General features: G+C 38.0%; 2 protein-coding genes across 3 annotated transcripts; both read right to left on the bottom strand.

Moving 5' to 3' along the window:
• Nucleotides 1–851: 851 nt before the first annotated feature.
• On the bottom strand, nucleotides 852–7,112 carry LOC120001527 (zinc finger CCCH domain-containing protein 24). 2 transcript variants are annotated; one of them, XM_038849901.1, is made up of 14 exons: nucleotides 6,460–7,112; nucleotides 6,026–6,118; nucleotides 5,552–5,881; nucleotides 5,370–5,442; nucleotides 5,004–5,136; nucleotides 4,772–4,925; nucleotides 4,568–4,645; nucleotides 4,260–4,376; nucleotides 2,887–3,060; nucleotides 2,660–2,794; nucleotides 2,362–2,457; nucleotides 1,770–2,084; nucleotides 1,352–1,414; nucleotides 852–1,278 (listed from the first exon to the last, which is right to left on the bottom strand). In XM_038849901.1, exons 1-14 carry the CDS (start codon nucleotides 7,051–7,053, stop codon nucleotides 1,258–1,260), a joined length of 2,376 nt encoding a protein of 791 aa, XP_038705829.1. In that variant the 5' UTR covers nucleotides 7,054–7,112; the 3' UTR covers nucleotides 852–1,257. The 2 variants fall into 2 exon arrangements, with proteins under 2 accessions (XP_038705829.1, XP_038705828.1); XM_038849900.1 differs by having other exon boundaries at nucleotides 1,352–1,395; nucleotides 6,460–7,106.
• A 154-nt stretch (nucleotides 7,113–7,266) lies between these two features.
• LOC120001534 (probable E3 ubiquitin-protein ligase LOG2) lies at nucleotides 7,267–11,308 on the bottom strand. Its single transcript, XM_038849913.1, has 3 exons — nucleotides 10,746–11,308; nucleotides 7,772–8,270; nucleotides 7,267–7,565 (listed from the first exon to the last, which is right to left on the bottom strand). The coding sequence occupies exons 1-3, from the start codon at nucleotides 11,156–11,158 to the stop codon at nucleotides 7,449–7,451; spliced, it is 1,029 nt and encodes a 342-aa protein (XP_038705841.1). The 5' UTR covers nucleotides 11,159–11,308; the 3' UTR covers nucleotides 7,267–7,448.
• Between the last annotated feature and the right edge of the window lie 2,866 nt (nucleotides 11,309–14,174).

Below are 14,174 nucleotides of genomic sequence, written 5' to 3'. Positions count from 1 at the left end.
TTATAACAAATTAATTGAGGGGAGGGATTTGGAAAGAAGATTTCATTAAATTTTTGTCAAAATTTTTTCCTCCCAAAATGGAGTCATATGAGGAAAGAGATTACTAATTAAGTTACTTAGAAGTTTAAAACCTATTTTACCCTTAAACATAACACTTTGGATAAACTAGTAAATTAAACTACTTTTCTTTCCTTTCCTTTTTTATCTATCCAAACATGAGAGAGTGAAATGTATTTTCCCTTCCATTCTCTTCCCTTCTCTTCCTTCCCTTTCCCTTCCCTTCTCTTCTCTTCCCCCAAATCCCTCAATCCAAACAAACTCTTACGGATTTTCTCCCATCTGACCCGAGGAATACATAAGCATCGTGATGTCCCTGCCATTTCTCCAAGTATTTTTTTAGTTCACTTCACAGTTAAGAGTTGAGACCCTCAACCTCACCAGTATTCAGTAGACCTGTACATACACGGAGGAATCCATACTTGTCAATCGGAAATGCGAAATAGTTCAGTTCTCAACAATCATCCCTTCACTTACTTAGACTGACCCAATATAAGCAGAGACTAGAAGTACTGAACCAAGTTGGTTGGGAATCAACAGATCACCCATTTACCTTTTCTTCTACTCAAAGCTTTCTAAAGATAACTCTCCTCAGCTTAACCCCTACGCCAGTATATACTTTTTATTCAAAAGTCGAATTATGACAGTTGCATGCAAATATCCTCCTACAAACATATGCTTAAACTATGTACCATGTCTATATAGCCTCAGCAACAATGTCGACGTTAGTGACGAGTACCTTCACAGTTGCATGGCATCCACCAGATTACGGATGCACTTGCAAACAAGATTACTCACTACAGGAACTTTTTTTCTTTCATTATGCCAGATAAAAAAAGTTCTAAATATAAGAATCCTGAGAAAATGCGACAGATAGGTTAATGTCAAAACTTTTTTGGGAAAAAAATAAGAGAAAAATATCAACCAGAATATTTGGGATTTTGTCAATCAGAATAAATTCTCTCCGAGTTGAACTACCGCTCCAAAAGCATCACCATTTCACAATGCGGAGTATGTGGGAAAAGATCAACAGCCATGGCTTTTACAGGTCGAAAAGGCTCTGACATGGGCATGGATTTGGCCCTGTGCCGGGCCAAACCAGCACTGCTCATGTTCCTCCACCCCCTGTTATTTTTGTTCATTTTATCAACTTTATCAGGGGATGGTGTGCAAAGCTCAATAGCATTCGCCACCAAGCTTTCAGGATTGCATGATATGTATCTGCAGAAAAGGGTAAATCTCAGATCACAACAACGTAATAACCATATCAACGAAAGCAAATAATCCGACTTACACTAGCCTCCGTAGTCGTGGATTCATTCGCAGAGTTTTGATTACCTGCATATGCCCCACAAGTCTGAATACTTTAACAATATTCTATCCAGATAACATAACCATACATGTACATATGGAGTGCGGAAGGCAGAACATGGTCCAGGATGAAATGAAACCACACAAGTGTAGAAAATCGGGAGGAAATTTTCTCCAATTTGCTTATACTATGACCATTTTTTTTCTTTTTAATGCTGCCAGTGATGATTATTAGTCAAGCTCGGGGAAAAAATTATTGGGACAATCTCATAATCTTAAATAGTCCATAAAACCACTCATGACCATGAATTGCAGATCAGGATTTGAAGAATAATGTTATATAATAACCACCACGTCAATTAGGGTTAAAGACAACAAACAAGATGAGGCAAGTCACTCACTGTAGGATGGAGTCCAACACGAGGAGGATCAACAATAGCAACAACATCCTTGAACTGTGGCACCAAGGACTCTCCTTCGCCTGAAGTGCAACTCTTCTGACTACAGCTTTGCAGTTCTTGCTCACCATTTGCAGAACACCCTGGTGCAACTTCACCAATATCAGTCCCAAGGACTGAGCAAAGTTCAGAGTTTTGTACATCATTCACGGAGGTATCTTTCTCGTCAGGGATAGTTTCAGAGGCATTCAATTGCTCATCCGGCTTGTTAGGGGCATTTAGATATTCTTTCAATATAGAACCCATCACATCCTCGGCCTGTCACCTCACATCCGCAACATACATGTACGTGCAACCGATTAAATTATATATGAAAGTAGCTCAGAATAACCAAAGAAGTTAAACGGGAAAAAAGCCTGATGACATTAATAAATTAAGTTTTATAGTCTAAAAAAAAAACCCTTAAATATGAGTATCCATCATTTGAACTGTGATCTTTCCATCAATATTTCTTTCCACCTGGATTGTCTTAATTTTATCACGACACGCCTTGGTCATGCTAATTTGTTATGCCATTGAACAGTTTGTTACTCACCTTTCCACATACAAATCTACAGTTTGTTATGCCATTGATTTCAGCGTTCCGACAAGCATCTTGAACAGCAGCTGCATTCATTTCAATACCAATAACCTGGAAGATTTTTGATGTCAAATACCAAATCATCAGAGAAGGTTTAGAAAAGAAAAGACCAAAAAAACGAAAATTATCATACAAAAAATTTATGAATAGATGAACTATTTATGCCACATAAGGTATTAGATTTTTTTATGTCAGGATACTATAATATGACTGAAACCTGAAAATAGACAGAAACCGAGTAGATGAATATTACCATACCAACTCGATGTGCTAAAGTGAGGCCAATTGTTCCGGTCCCACAGCATACATCAAATAGCAATGAATCAGGACCCAAACCAGCCCAGTCCCCTGCAAGTGAGTACAGCTTTTCCGCAGCAAGGGTGTTAACCTGGAACACAACTTAGGGTTTGTGAAAATCCAGTACTACCAGCAAAAAATATTCAATTAACCAAGGGAGATTAAAACACCTGAGGTCCTAACCTGGAAAAAAGCTGTTGGTGATATAGAGAACTTCAGATTGCTTATACAATCATGAATTCTCATTTCTTCAGCATCATCCATTGCCTCCAGGTTAGAATTACAGTCTACTTTTGGAACAGGCAGTGGGCGCAATGGAGCATTAGCAGGTGCTACATTAGATATCCCTTGATGATCCTGACAAAAATACCATCCGAAAAAAACAGAGCGAAATAGGCCATTATGAACTAAAGAGAGCAGCAGCGCAAGCCCCAAACTCATGGGTTATGTAGGTCACGGCAACAAAGAAGCATGTTTGAAAACAAGTAAGCTTATTAACAAATACAATATGATATGATCAAAATGGCGCATATATCTAAGCAAGGTTATTTAAATTGTAGAGCTATGGTTCTTTGTTTTCTAACTTCAAATTTGTTTCCCTGTGGCCATATCGTTCCATTCTAGACATACAATCTAAAATGTGTATAATATCCTCCATAAGTCCAGCATGACAAAATATTTTCCCATGCACATCTGGTAGGAACTCCACACATATAAGCAGAGGACTAGGCCAACCTTCTGGACTCTGAAAATCTCCAAATACCCTCCCTCAAACTGCCATATGCTAATATCAAAAGCTCTGTGTCAACTTTGCTAATCTTTCTAATGTGCCTCCGTTTCACACACTGTCAACAGCATTTAACCCCATTTGTTGCAAAATCTGAAGTGTACTGCATATGACATGCATAATTTAGCCTTCAGGCCCTCCACAGACATATAAAAACAAGAGCTGAAAGTTTACAAAACGTTTTGATTCAATCCCATCTAAATAATTCTCCACCTAAGCATGCATTCTAGCTTTTCTCTCCTTTCACAGGCTCTGTGGAATTCCAGACAGGGCATACCACAAACTACTCATCTGTAAGCTATGCAGCAGCTAGAATTGGGGCTGGCTGGTATCTCATCAGTATCCTGTGTGGGAGATAGCAATACTTACCATCCATTATCAACGCAACCTACTCTTTCTAAGTATATTACCAATTCAAAGTTGAATTTCTCCCAATTCACCCCTTCAAGGCTACAATTAGATAAAAAGTCACCAAGCATGTTCAACATAACCCAGTGTAACACAAAGATATCAGAGACAAAAAAAAATGGACAACGTAAAGATAGATTTCACTATTTCACCAAACTTTTCTTCCCAGCACATCAGTTGGCAATACTGACAAAAGAATTTATCTTAATCCAATGTTAACATATTAGCCTAGGTAAGGCACCAAACAAAGAACTAAATTTCCAAAAAACTCAAACTTTGACCCCTGAAAAATGAAAGCTACGAGAACACTAATATATCCCTTGTCTATTGGCATCAAAAAATTATTGGAAATAGCCAGTACCTGAACAACCAAAACTTTCAGTGGCAGAGTATCAGCAGCGGCTCCTACAGCAAACGCTTGAGCCAAACTCTCAAATTCATTGGTTATTAGTGCATCATCATAGCCCACTGAGCAGACCTATGTGATAGAGATGAAGAAATGAGTATCAACCCCAAACTCTCTAGAAGGGCAATTCAAGCAACTTCACCCAACATGAAATGAGAATCCTGGTCTCGTGACTCCATTCCTGAAGTATATCATGTATGATTTTGCGCTACCACATTCACTAAAACAAAGAAGTATCAAATAGCAAGTTTACTAGACCCAACCTGAACAATAAGCATGACCTCCGAAACTATTTCTTTCTCGACATCAGTAGTCTTCCCTGGTGATCTTCCCTCTCGAACCTTTTAAGACAAAACATCAAAAGGTTAAAGTGATAAAATGAAATAAACAAACCTTCGAAACAATTCAAAGCACTGAATTGGCAAGAAAACATTTTCACAACTCATGGTGCTTTCAGCAATCCTTACTGTTAACTGACGCCAGAATCCGGTATTCTTAAATCTGTTCCATACCGGGAAGCCTGAATGTTGAAGAAATTTCTGAAAGACCAATGCATACTTGCAAGCAATTGTAGAAACATTAGGACAGTTGAGAGGTTCTTCTACTGCTGTCACCGCCTCCCTGAAAAGTCTCATATATGTTACAACAAAAACACTATATGGCCACCAAAGACCCCGAAGAAGAGTTTACGCAAACCACCTGAAGCTTCCAAGCATAAAACCCACTGTTGGTTTTCCTTGTAGAGAATATCCCACTGAAAACTCACACTTGTTACGATATCCATTTAAGACCGGTGATTCAAGAATGCCTACTAGTTCACATGGAAGACCACCTGCAGTATTTAAGACGGTAAGAAAAGCCATAAGAATCCAAACAAGAAAGAGCGAAGGAGGGTGGGGAAGCATAATGAAATTCTAGATTGATAAAGGACGTCAACAGGAAAGAGGTAATTCTTTTGTGACATTAACTACATGATAACTAAATAAGAAAATGAGAAAAAAAAATATGGATAAGTAACTGCAGAAAAGACAAGTTTTAGAGTCTCCGGATAAAGTAAAACTCCACCTATTTCTCTAGCTTTGAGGATCCATTCTGGAATTGGAACACCAGTAGGACAAGCTTTACGAGCATTCCTAGTCTGTCCCAACCAGAATAAAAAAAAACAAAAAAATAATAGTTCAGTTTGAGGACAAAATGCAGCATCCATGAGTAAAAAAAAAAAGATCACCACAGCAAGAATTCCTGACAAGTTTTTTCAGCATTTGCATAACAGAGTTCTTCTTATGCTCCAACTGATCACCATAAGGCATGTGAGCAAGAGGAGTCACTGCGTCGCGGACACTTCTTGTTCTTGGAACAGAGGCATCTGATGCAGAACCATCATTATTTGCATCAGCAACTTCAATCCCATCTGACCACATAGCAGTTCCAACATTCTCCCCAGCGGATATAGCCTCTGAAGCTTCTGGGGCATTTTCAGAGGGAGCTATTGCTGATTTCAGGTCTTTCTCGAATGATCGAGGAACGACATCTGCGACCTTTATATTCTTATTCCCAACAGATTTTCCATCCAGCTCCTGTCATATTGAAATTTTAAAAAACACCTGTCAGGGAAGTTACTGCAAGCTCATGAGGTAGATAATGCATCTTGACATCAAAGCAAAACATCCAACATGTTTTCACAAGTTCACAAAGCAGTGAAAGCACTCATTTGGAAGTACCTCCATTGCACTTTTCAATTGCTCTGTATCTCCAAAACTCACAAATCCTACAGCCATCCCTTTCTTTTTCTTTGCAGATTTAAAAGGAACTCCCTGAAAATGAAAATCAACTTATAAGTTACAGTAACAAGGTACCAGGACTTCGTAACTGTTTAGATTCACTGGAAGACTCAAAACTCAAAACTTGAATATTAAAGTCCGTTTATAAGCCAAGCAACATAAAAGAAGAAAATTAAAAAGAATTTGAAAAACTAAAGTCTATTAGTGATACTAGGTAATCGGAATATTACGGGCAAAAAGATTGTAAACAGCATTGGGATTTTTGCTCACGCAATACTTTTTTTACACAAAATAGTCGAGATACTTAATTTTGTTAATTGTCTATGAAACTCATATTATAACGCAATAGAAAATCAAAATCTATGAATTCTTACTTGTTCAGTAAGAAACTTCCTTAAACGCTCGGAATCCCACTTCATCGGTAGATGCACCAAACACTTGCTGAGCCCAGGATCCAAAAAACACTCACTGTGATTCTCTCCGCCCCTCTCCCCATGGCCGTCACCATCAACAACAACATCCATCATCATCACCTCCATTTCTCCTTTTTCATCACATTGGTCTCCTCTGTTTTCCAGCTTCAACGCCTTCTTAGCACGCTCAGAGGTAGGGTCCCAAGTGTTATCGGGCCGCTGTCGGAGCTCCTCCTCTCCGTGCGCGTATCTGCACGTGTCGCCGTGGCTGCATGATCCAGCCTGGCGTCTAAAGTAGGAGCAGAGACTGGTTTTATGCAGCGGGTGAAGGGAAAGGTCCGTCGTATCCGACTCCTCCCGCTTTCGCTTATCCCCAGGGACCGCACCAGGCGACGATTGGGGATTGGGCGGAGTGACTTGCTCTTTGGGGTTATTGGATTGGGGAGATGATGGAGGTTGGTCGTGCTGAGGTAGGTTAGGTGAATAGTGGCCGTTCATCGAGTTAGGGTTTAGGGTTTCAGTTGCAGGGAGACCATTATGTGGTGATGATGCCATTGAGTAGCGTTTGGTCTTTCCCTTCTTGATCCCCTGAAGCAATGCCGACGTATTTGAAGAAACTTTTTTAAACAAAATAAATTATATGGACATTAAGAAAAATTAAAAAAGAGGAAAGCCCATTCCGAATTATTTGAGCCCATTATTCCTAAGCCCATCAATTTCCTTGTTTGCGAAGTCCTTTGCTGCCGGCGGACAACTTCACAGGCAAAGTACAAAAAGAACTTCATGGTTTAATCAACAATTATACTGTCGCGACAAAAAATTGAAAAGAGAAATACATGGCTCAGTCCACAGTTCTATTTGTATATAGACACATAACGAAACTTCGATAACTTATTTTTAACAAAAGTTAACACCGAATACTATACAACAAAGAAGGCAGCAGAAAGTCCTCATTCACTAGCCCCACTGTTCACCTTAATCTCCAACATGTGCTCAACTGGTTGTCTGCAAATAGGGCATTTGTCTGTCTGAAATCGCAAAACTTTGGCACATCCACTACACATGCACTGCATCACAAGCACAACAAAAAGTAATCAGTCCGTAGAATCACACAGGAACCCGGATTTTCCAATATACCGAAATTTCACCATAAAGCAACTAAAAGTGAGAAAATATTAACTGGCCCATTGGAGTGAAAAATTACGAACTCAATAACATTATCATATCAATCAACGAAACCAAATGGAAGCAAAGAGGACGAGCCTTTATATACCATGTGGCGACAGGGGAGAACAGCTGTGTCTCGTGGTTCTGTCAAGCAGACAATGCATTCTTTTCCATTATCATTCTCACCTGAGTCATCATCCAGTGCATTCCCAATACCGTAGATCTCCTGCAGCTCATACCTCATCTTGTTTACCCATAAAATCTGCTTCCTAACTCGCACCTGGTACTCACCGCTCTCCTTCTTTTCAAACACAGCCAAAGTAATCTGGGAATTCCCAGTTGGGTTAGCTGGATTTCCTTCCGATCCACTCTGGCTCAACGGGCATGACTCAGCCTTCACTGCAACGGGATAGACCTCTGCACCACTCTCATTCTTTAACTCTGTTTCATCAAACATTGAGAAATCGATTCCTGATCCAGAAGGTTGTCTAAACTTCTGCCCAAGACCTTGTTGGAATGATGTAGTGACCGGTTTAAGTATATCTTCCCTCAATGCTGTCAGGTTACACTCTTCACCTTCTTTCACAAAAAACACGACAGTAATACTGTGGCAGAAGGAAGGTTAACAATAAAGCATCAGCAAACAAACAAGTATCAAAAAGTGTTACACATAGACAACAGTAGAATGTAACATTTTGAAGTCTCCAATCCAAGGTACATATTCAAAATATATGAACTAAGCAAGATTGTGCAGTCCAGAAATGTCAGCATAAGGTGGACTCGTTCAGAAAATGACTTCCCTGCATCTTAAAACATGAGGTTTTTTACTGGTATTACTTGGTCTTTCAGTATAATACTTGAATAGTTTAACTAGTTCTTTAACAGAGGCAGGTTGAGCACACCTTACAAATTACAACAGCAATGACTACAACATTCAAATTATAAATAAGCTGGGTGTCACATCCGTAGGAGGGATATCAGACAACCGCACCATTTGCAAGCAACTAGGGCTTGTCTTCACAACAACTTGAACTTAGCTTCTTTGTTTAACTAATAAAGAGCACCACTTGCAAGCAACTAGGACTTGTCTTGACAACAGCTAGGACTTAGCTTCTTTGTTTAGCTAATAAAAAAAATTCCTTTTCAGAACAGTTGACAGATTATAAGACTAGTTCACCAAAATCTACAGAAAACTGAATGAAATTTAAGAAAATGCTATCATACACATTACATTTACTGCTCCAGAAACAATAATTATAGCTAAGGGACATAAAGTTAGACTTGGCGAAAGACTGAAGTTAAAAAGATTTTGCAAAAGATGCACATAAAGAACAAAGGAAAAGGGAACAGATAGAGCATAGAAGTTTTCTAACTGCAGATAGTGCATAGGAGTTAAGGAAGCTGAGGTTAATGTCCATGGTGAGACATAGAAGACAATTCATGGGTGAAAGTGAAATTCTTTACAGCAGTGAAAATATTGCATGCAGATAACAAGAATAAATGAATATAAAATCCTTGACTCCATCTCAGCTGTTCGTCATTAACCACTCTGCCACAAAACAAGTATTACAAAGATTGCAAACAGGTACAAGTTTACCCTTCATGGAGCTCGGTAATCCCACCCGTAAACAACAGCCATAACTCACCTAAAAAGGCATCATATCCATGGCATTGCCCATGTCATGCCAAATAAAGAGAGATAAGGAGATCCCCATAATGACAGAGAAATGCTATAGGTGATATGCTTATCTCCAGGGCTTGTACTTCTACTTAAATTTGCTGCATTAGAACTCAAGAAACTACTGATCATCATGAAAAGAATGAGATCATACTTGAAACCAGGGTCCCTCCAAAAACACTTTCACTGGAAGGGAGAAGTCTAGACTCATAAAGCAGTCATAGGCAAATGTACCCCCAACCCTTCTTGCATGCCAAAGGAAACTGAAAGCATAGCATCTTCCTTTTTATTATTTAATGTGAATCTTATACTTATAGTCTTCCTGTTAATGTTCACTGACTACCTTTCAAGAGGTGAAATCACTACCAACATGCAGCCACATTTGAGTCAGCTCAAGGCCCGAGTTCCAATAAAATCTCTATATCCAAATGAGTAGGGCCGAGCTAAGAGCATACATTACATATATATTCACAAATCCAGCTCAAGCAGGAAGGGACCTAAGGCGTAGACTAAGCTCGTACTATATAGTTTTACGCAAACAGCCTTGAACTTGGCAGCTTGGTGGCACATATATGGACCAACTAAAGCACCAGCCTATATTTATTACTACCAGATTCTCTGCCACTTTCATCAAAAAGCACTAAACCAAATCAAATCCATCAGCTCATGATTAACTAAAACTTATTTTCACATCAGGCTCAGAATCCATCCATCAGTCAAAAAAAAAAAAAAAAACCTTAAGGGAGGAGGTTTTAGACCTACTACAGTCAATCCATTTTCAATCAGCAGCATTGAGTCCACAACATTTCTTTGTATAATACCCAAATTATATATCTTTCCTGAAATAAATGAAACGATAAGTCATAACACCTTAGCCTGCTGTGTCATAAACAAACAAGTCATGTGGTTTTAATCTACATACTTCAACTGGAAAGTTAGTCATTTCAAATATAGTTATTGCCCGAGTCATTAGCAATTGAAGGGGAAAAAAAATCTCATTACATACTCTTCCAGACCAACTTGTCCTGTATGGCTTAATTAATCATCTATCTCACCATTCAAAAGCCAAAATAAAACAACTACCCTCTTCAAGGAATATTTTAACCCATCAACTACATTATTCCAGTGCATGATGGGTGATTGCAAAATGGCTTAACCAAGCTACTTAACATGAGAACAGATTCTTTGTGGTCATCTGCTCCACAAATTAAGTAGATAGGTCAGGGACTGAAAAGAACGTCGGTAATCTCTTCAAGAAGTATTCACTCAATAACAAAAAAAAATAGCTGAACATGGGAAGGCAAGGAGGATCATTTACCCACAAACCAATCACACATAAAATTATCAACAGCTTTCAAAGCGCCAATGTCTCAAAGCCCTAAACGATAGTAGCAAATTTTACCTTCCGGGCGCAGTGGCGTCGAATGTGAAGGCAAGGAGGAACTTGCCAGGATGATCCTCATCAGGCTCGAGCGTGAGAGTCTCTTTCTTGATATTTACGTCGTTTCTAATCGTAACCGCCTTTTGATTCTCGACATAGGGTGGTGGCGGAGGCATATTACCAAAAGGATAGTGTCCACCAGGCGGTCGATGGTAACCATACGGAGGCGCGTAGTACCCAGAAGGATACTGATGATACCGAGGAGGAAAATTAGGGCTCAGATATTGCGGTTGCGGGTATTGAGAAGGGTACGGTGATGCTGCAGCGAAAACAAACTGATTACCGGTGATTTCTGGTTGCGGAGGCGGAGGCGGATGCGGCGGACGTGGGTGGTTTTGGTGTTGACTGCGACGATAGCTAGCTGTGTTTCCCATTTCAGATTCTTCCAAGACCAATCTGGTGGACAAGAAAATTACAGGGAAAATTAAGAAAAATATATGCGAAAATAATCAAAACCACCGCGTTTTTGTGATGCGTGTTAATCAGATACTGAGACTGAAATGATGAAATTCATGACCAATGTACAGGGAGACTCTCACGCTCATATAATGCTAGTCTATGTAGCCCAATTTTCTGTGACACATCGACTCATTATGTGACATGGTAATATTGTAATATGATTTTTTTTTTCTTTCTTAAACCGAAAATTTAAATATTTTAACTCTCAAAATACATGTAAAATTTAGAAAAAAAATTAAATATTCAGAATTAATGCATAAAACTTTTTTTAACAAAATTCATTATCAATGGGTTTTATCGAGCGAATCTTAATTCCATTGTTTTTGAAAACATTGGAATTAATTATTGACTAAAAATAATTAATTATGGTTTAAAAAATATTTGATTCTAATCTCAAAACAATAGATTCTGAACTTGTACTTAAAAAAAATGAATTTTGAATTGTGTTTTCAAAAAAACAATGGATTTTTAATTGTGTTTTCAAAAAACAATGGATTATGTATTATACTTTTAGAAAACAATGAATTATGAATTGTGCTTTCAAAAAATAATGAATTTTGTCTCAGACCTATGTTTATTCCATGAATTAACATAGTGAAATAATTTATTCCTTTTAATTTTGTCTAATACCAATGGTCATTTCACTACATTAAAACAGTAGAATAACTTATTCCACTTAATTTCATCCCATAACAATGTTTATTTCATTGACTTAAAATAGTTGAATAAGTAAACCATTATTTTTTTACTTGAAATCCATTAAGATTTATTTGAATTACATTGTTTATTCGTTCAACCACCTTAGTGTTGTTGTTATCAAACCTATTAATGACCTCATTCATCCACCAACATAATATCTCCATTATTAACCGCCATATTGTAACTAAAATCCATAAAAAATCATTTATCAACACTCAAAAATCAATGAAATGAGATTAAAAACAAAAAAAACTAAATCATTGTTTTAAAATCATTGGAAAAATAGTGGTGTGACATCAAAATTAATGGAATAACTATCTGTCTGATATTAAAAACAATAGAATAACAACCTGTATGAGATTAAAATCAGTGGAATAATCATAAAAATAATGGAATAACCATTAAAAACAATGGAATAACCATTTGTTTCAGATTAAAACTAGAAGAATGATACCAAAATTAATAGATTCTGAAATAAAAGCTTCTATACATTCAGAACATGAAGGCAGAATAAAAAATATACCTAGTTAATGGTCTAAAACTGGGTTACAACTGATAGGTATGATAATACCTATTGTTTTTGGTATAAATCTCCCCCTCTTAAGCTTCATTTTGATAAATAATAAGTGTATTTATGTGTTGATTTGTATTTTGATAGGTTGATTGCGGTTTGGATGAAAAGCGATGGAAAAGGGGCTGAATTGAAGAAAATGTCCACCGACCTTCTTATGTTCAAATAGTCATAACTTTATGTCACGTTATTGGAATCGAGCGAAATAAAAGGCATTGGAAACTAGACATCTCAAGATTTCCGTAGCCTCTAAAATCATGCAAATCAGAGATCATATGGAGAAGTTATGGTCATTTGAAGATTCCTAGGGCAGAGCTAGAGATTTCGGTGAATAAGTGTGCCTAGGCGCACTATTTATGCACGCCCAGAATCATTTTTTTCCGCCCAGTCCAGCGAGCATTGACGTGAAGATAACTTAAAGTATGTACCACGCCTAGGATTGTGCCTAGGAGGTGAATTCAACACGCCTAGGCGCACAAAACAGCTTTTGGACAAGTTTTAATTCGCGATTTGCCCTAACTGCACACAACTTTTGGACTTCGAACAGATTTTCTGGAGAGCGAAAATAGAGGGGTGTTGGGTCTAAATTAACCTTACTAGCAAGTGTACTAGTCGGCGACTACAGCACAATGATAAGCAAGGGTCGAATCCACAGGGACGGTGTTATGTTTAATCCAAATGTATATTTGTATGTATATATGGACAATGCAATCAAAAGTAAAATTCAACTCACGATTGTTTGGTTTGGTAATTCAACTAAAACAAGCAAAGAGCAAAGTGTTTTTGGTATTTTCTTAGAATTAGGATGCAACTAATGCAAATGAGATGATTTAACAAATATGAGATGAACACCAAGGCTTCGGAATCCCCCTTGGGAAATGACTTGGAATGACATAAATTCACACACATATTTGCTAATTCGGGCATAACGAATCCGTACCTAAGTCGGTTTTAGCGCACTTAAGCCAAATCTCCCTAAAATCGATTACTAGCCATCTTATTGGTCTAGGTCGGATATTCCTAAATACATTCTAGCCATCTTATTGGTCTAAACATGCATAGGAATTCATGGAGTTATATGGAGATTAGGATCCATACAAAATTGTCACCTAATTAAAGGGAGACACATTCATAATCAAGTGTTTCAAGAAGCATAATCTACTTGACATATTATTGTCTAAGCAAATTCTCCAAACAATTTCATCCAAAAACCTAAAGTGTTGGCCAAACACCACAAGCATGAAGAAATTGCAATCAAACATAGAAACACAAGATTTATACCCAAATCAACTCATATATATGTAAATCAAGTCATAAACAAAGTCATCAAACCCAAAGCTTCATCCTAGCCTTGGCACAAGAGATTTAGTTACACATAATGAGAGAAAAACACAAAAGGAGAGATGAGAAAATCATGAATAAACCCAATTAGTTGAGTAGATCCAAGTTGAGCTGAAGAATCTCTTCTCCTAGCTCCAAGAATCGCCTTCCCCCTCTGGTTTCGCTCCCCAGAAATTCAGTTCTAGGTCTCCAAACTGCCGCAGCTCGGACAAATCGCGACTTAAAAAACCCCAGAAAATTGCTTTTCACGCCTAGGCGCTTTGTTTTCACGCCTAGGCGCAATCCTAGGCGTGCACAACTTAAAATTCAAGTCCAACTCT

This window comes from Tripterygium wilfordii, chromosome 7 (genome assembly GCF_013401445.1).
Source record: "Tripterygium wilfordii isolate XIE 37 chromosome 7, ASM1340144v1, whole genome shotgun sequence".
NCBI lineage: Eukaryota > Viridiplantae > Streptophyta > Magnoliopsida > Celastrales > Celastraceae > Tripterygium > Tripterygium wilfordii.
This window is presented reverse-complemented; position numbering and strand designations above follow the sequence as displayed.

Excerpts from the sequence above, each read along its gene's own strand:
- LOC120001527 (XM_038849900.1), bottom strand. The coding sequence starts at position 7,053 with ATGGCATCATCACCACATAATGGTCTCCCTGCAACTGAAACCCTAAAC. Across the intron at positions 4,646-4,771 it reads GATTCTGGCGTCAGTTAACA|GTTCGAGAGGGAAGATCACC; the intron begins GTAAGGATTGCT and ends TTGTCTTAAAAG. Across the intron at positions 2,458-2,659 it reads TAGCACATCGAGTTGGTATG|GTTATTGGTATTGAAATGAA; the intron begins GTAATATTCATC and ends AAAATCTTCCAG.
- LOC120001534 (XM_038849913.1), bottom strand. The coding sequence starts at position 11,158 with ATGGGAAACACAGCTAGCTATCGTCGCAGTCAACACCAAAACCACCCA. Across the intron at positions 8,271-10,745 it reads GACGCCACTGCGCCCGGAAG|TATTACTGTCGTGTTTTTTG; the intron begins GTAAAATTTGCT and ends CTTCTGCCACAG. Across the intron at positions 7,566-7,771 it reads TTCTCCCCTGTCGCCACATG|TGCATGTGTAGTGGATGTGC; the intron begins GTATATAAAGGC and ends CTTGTGATGCAG.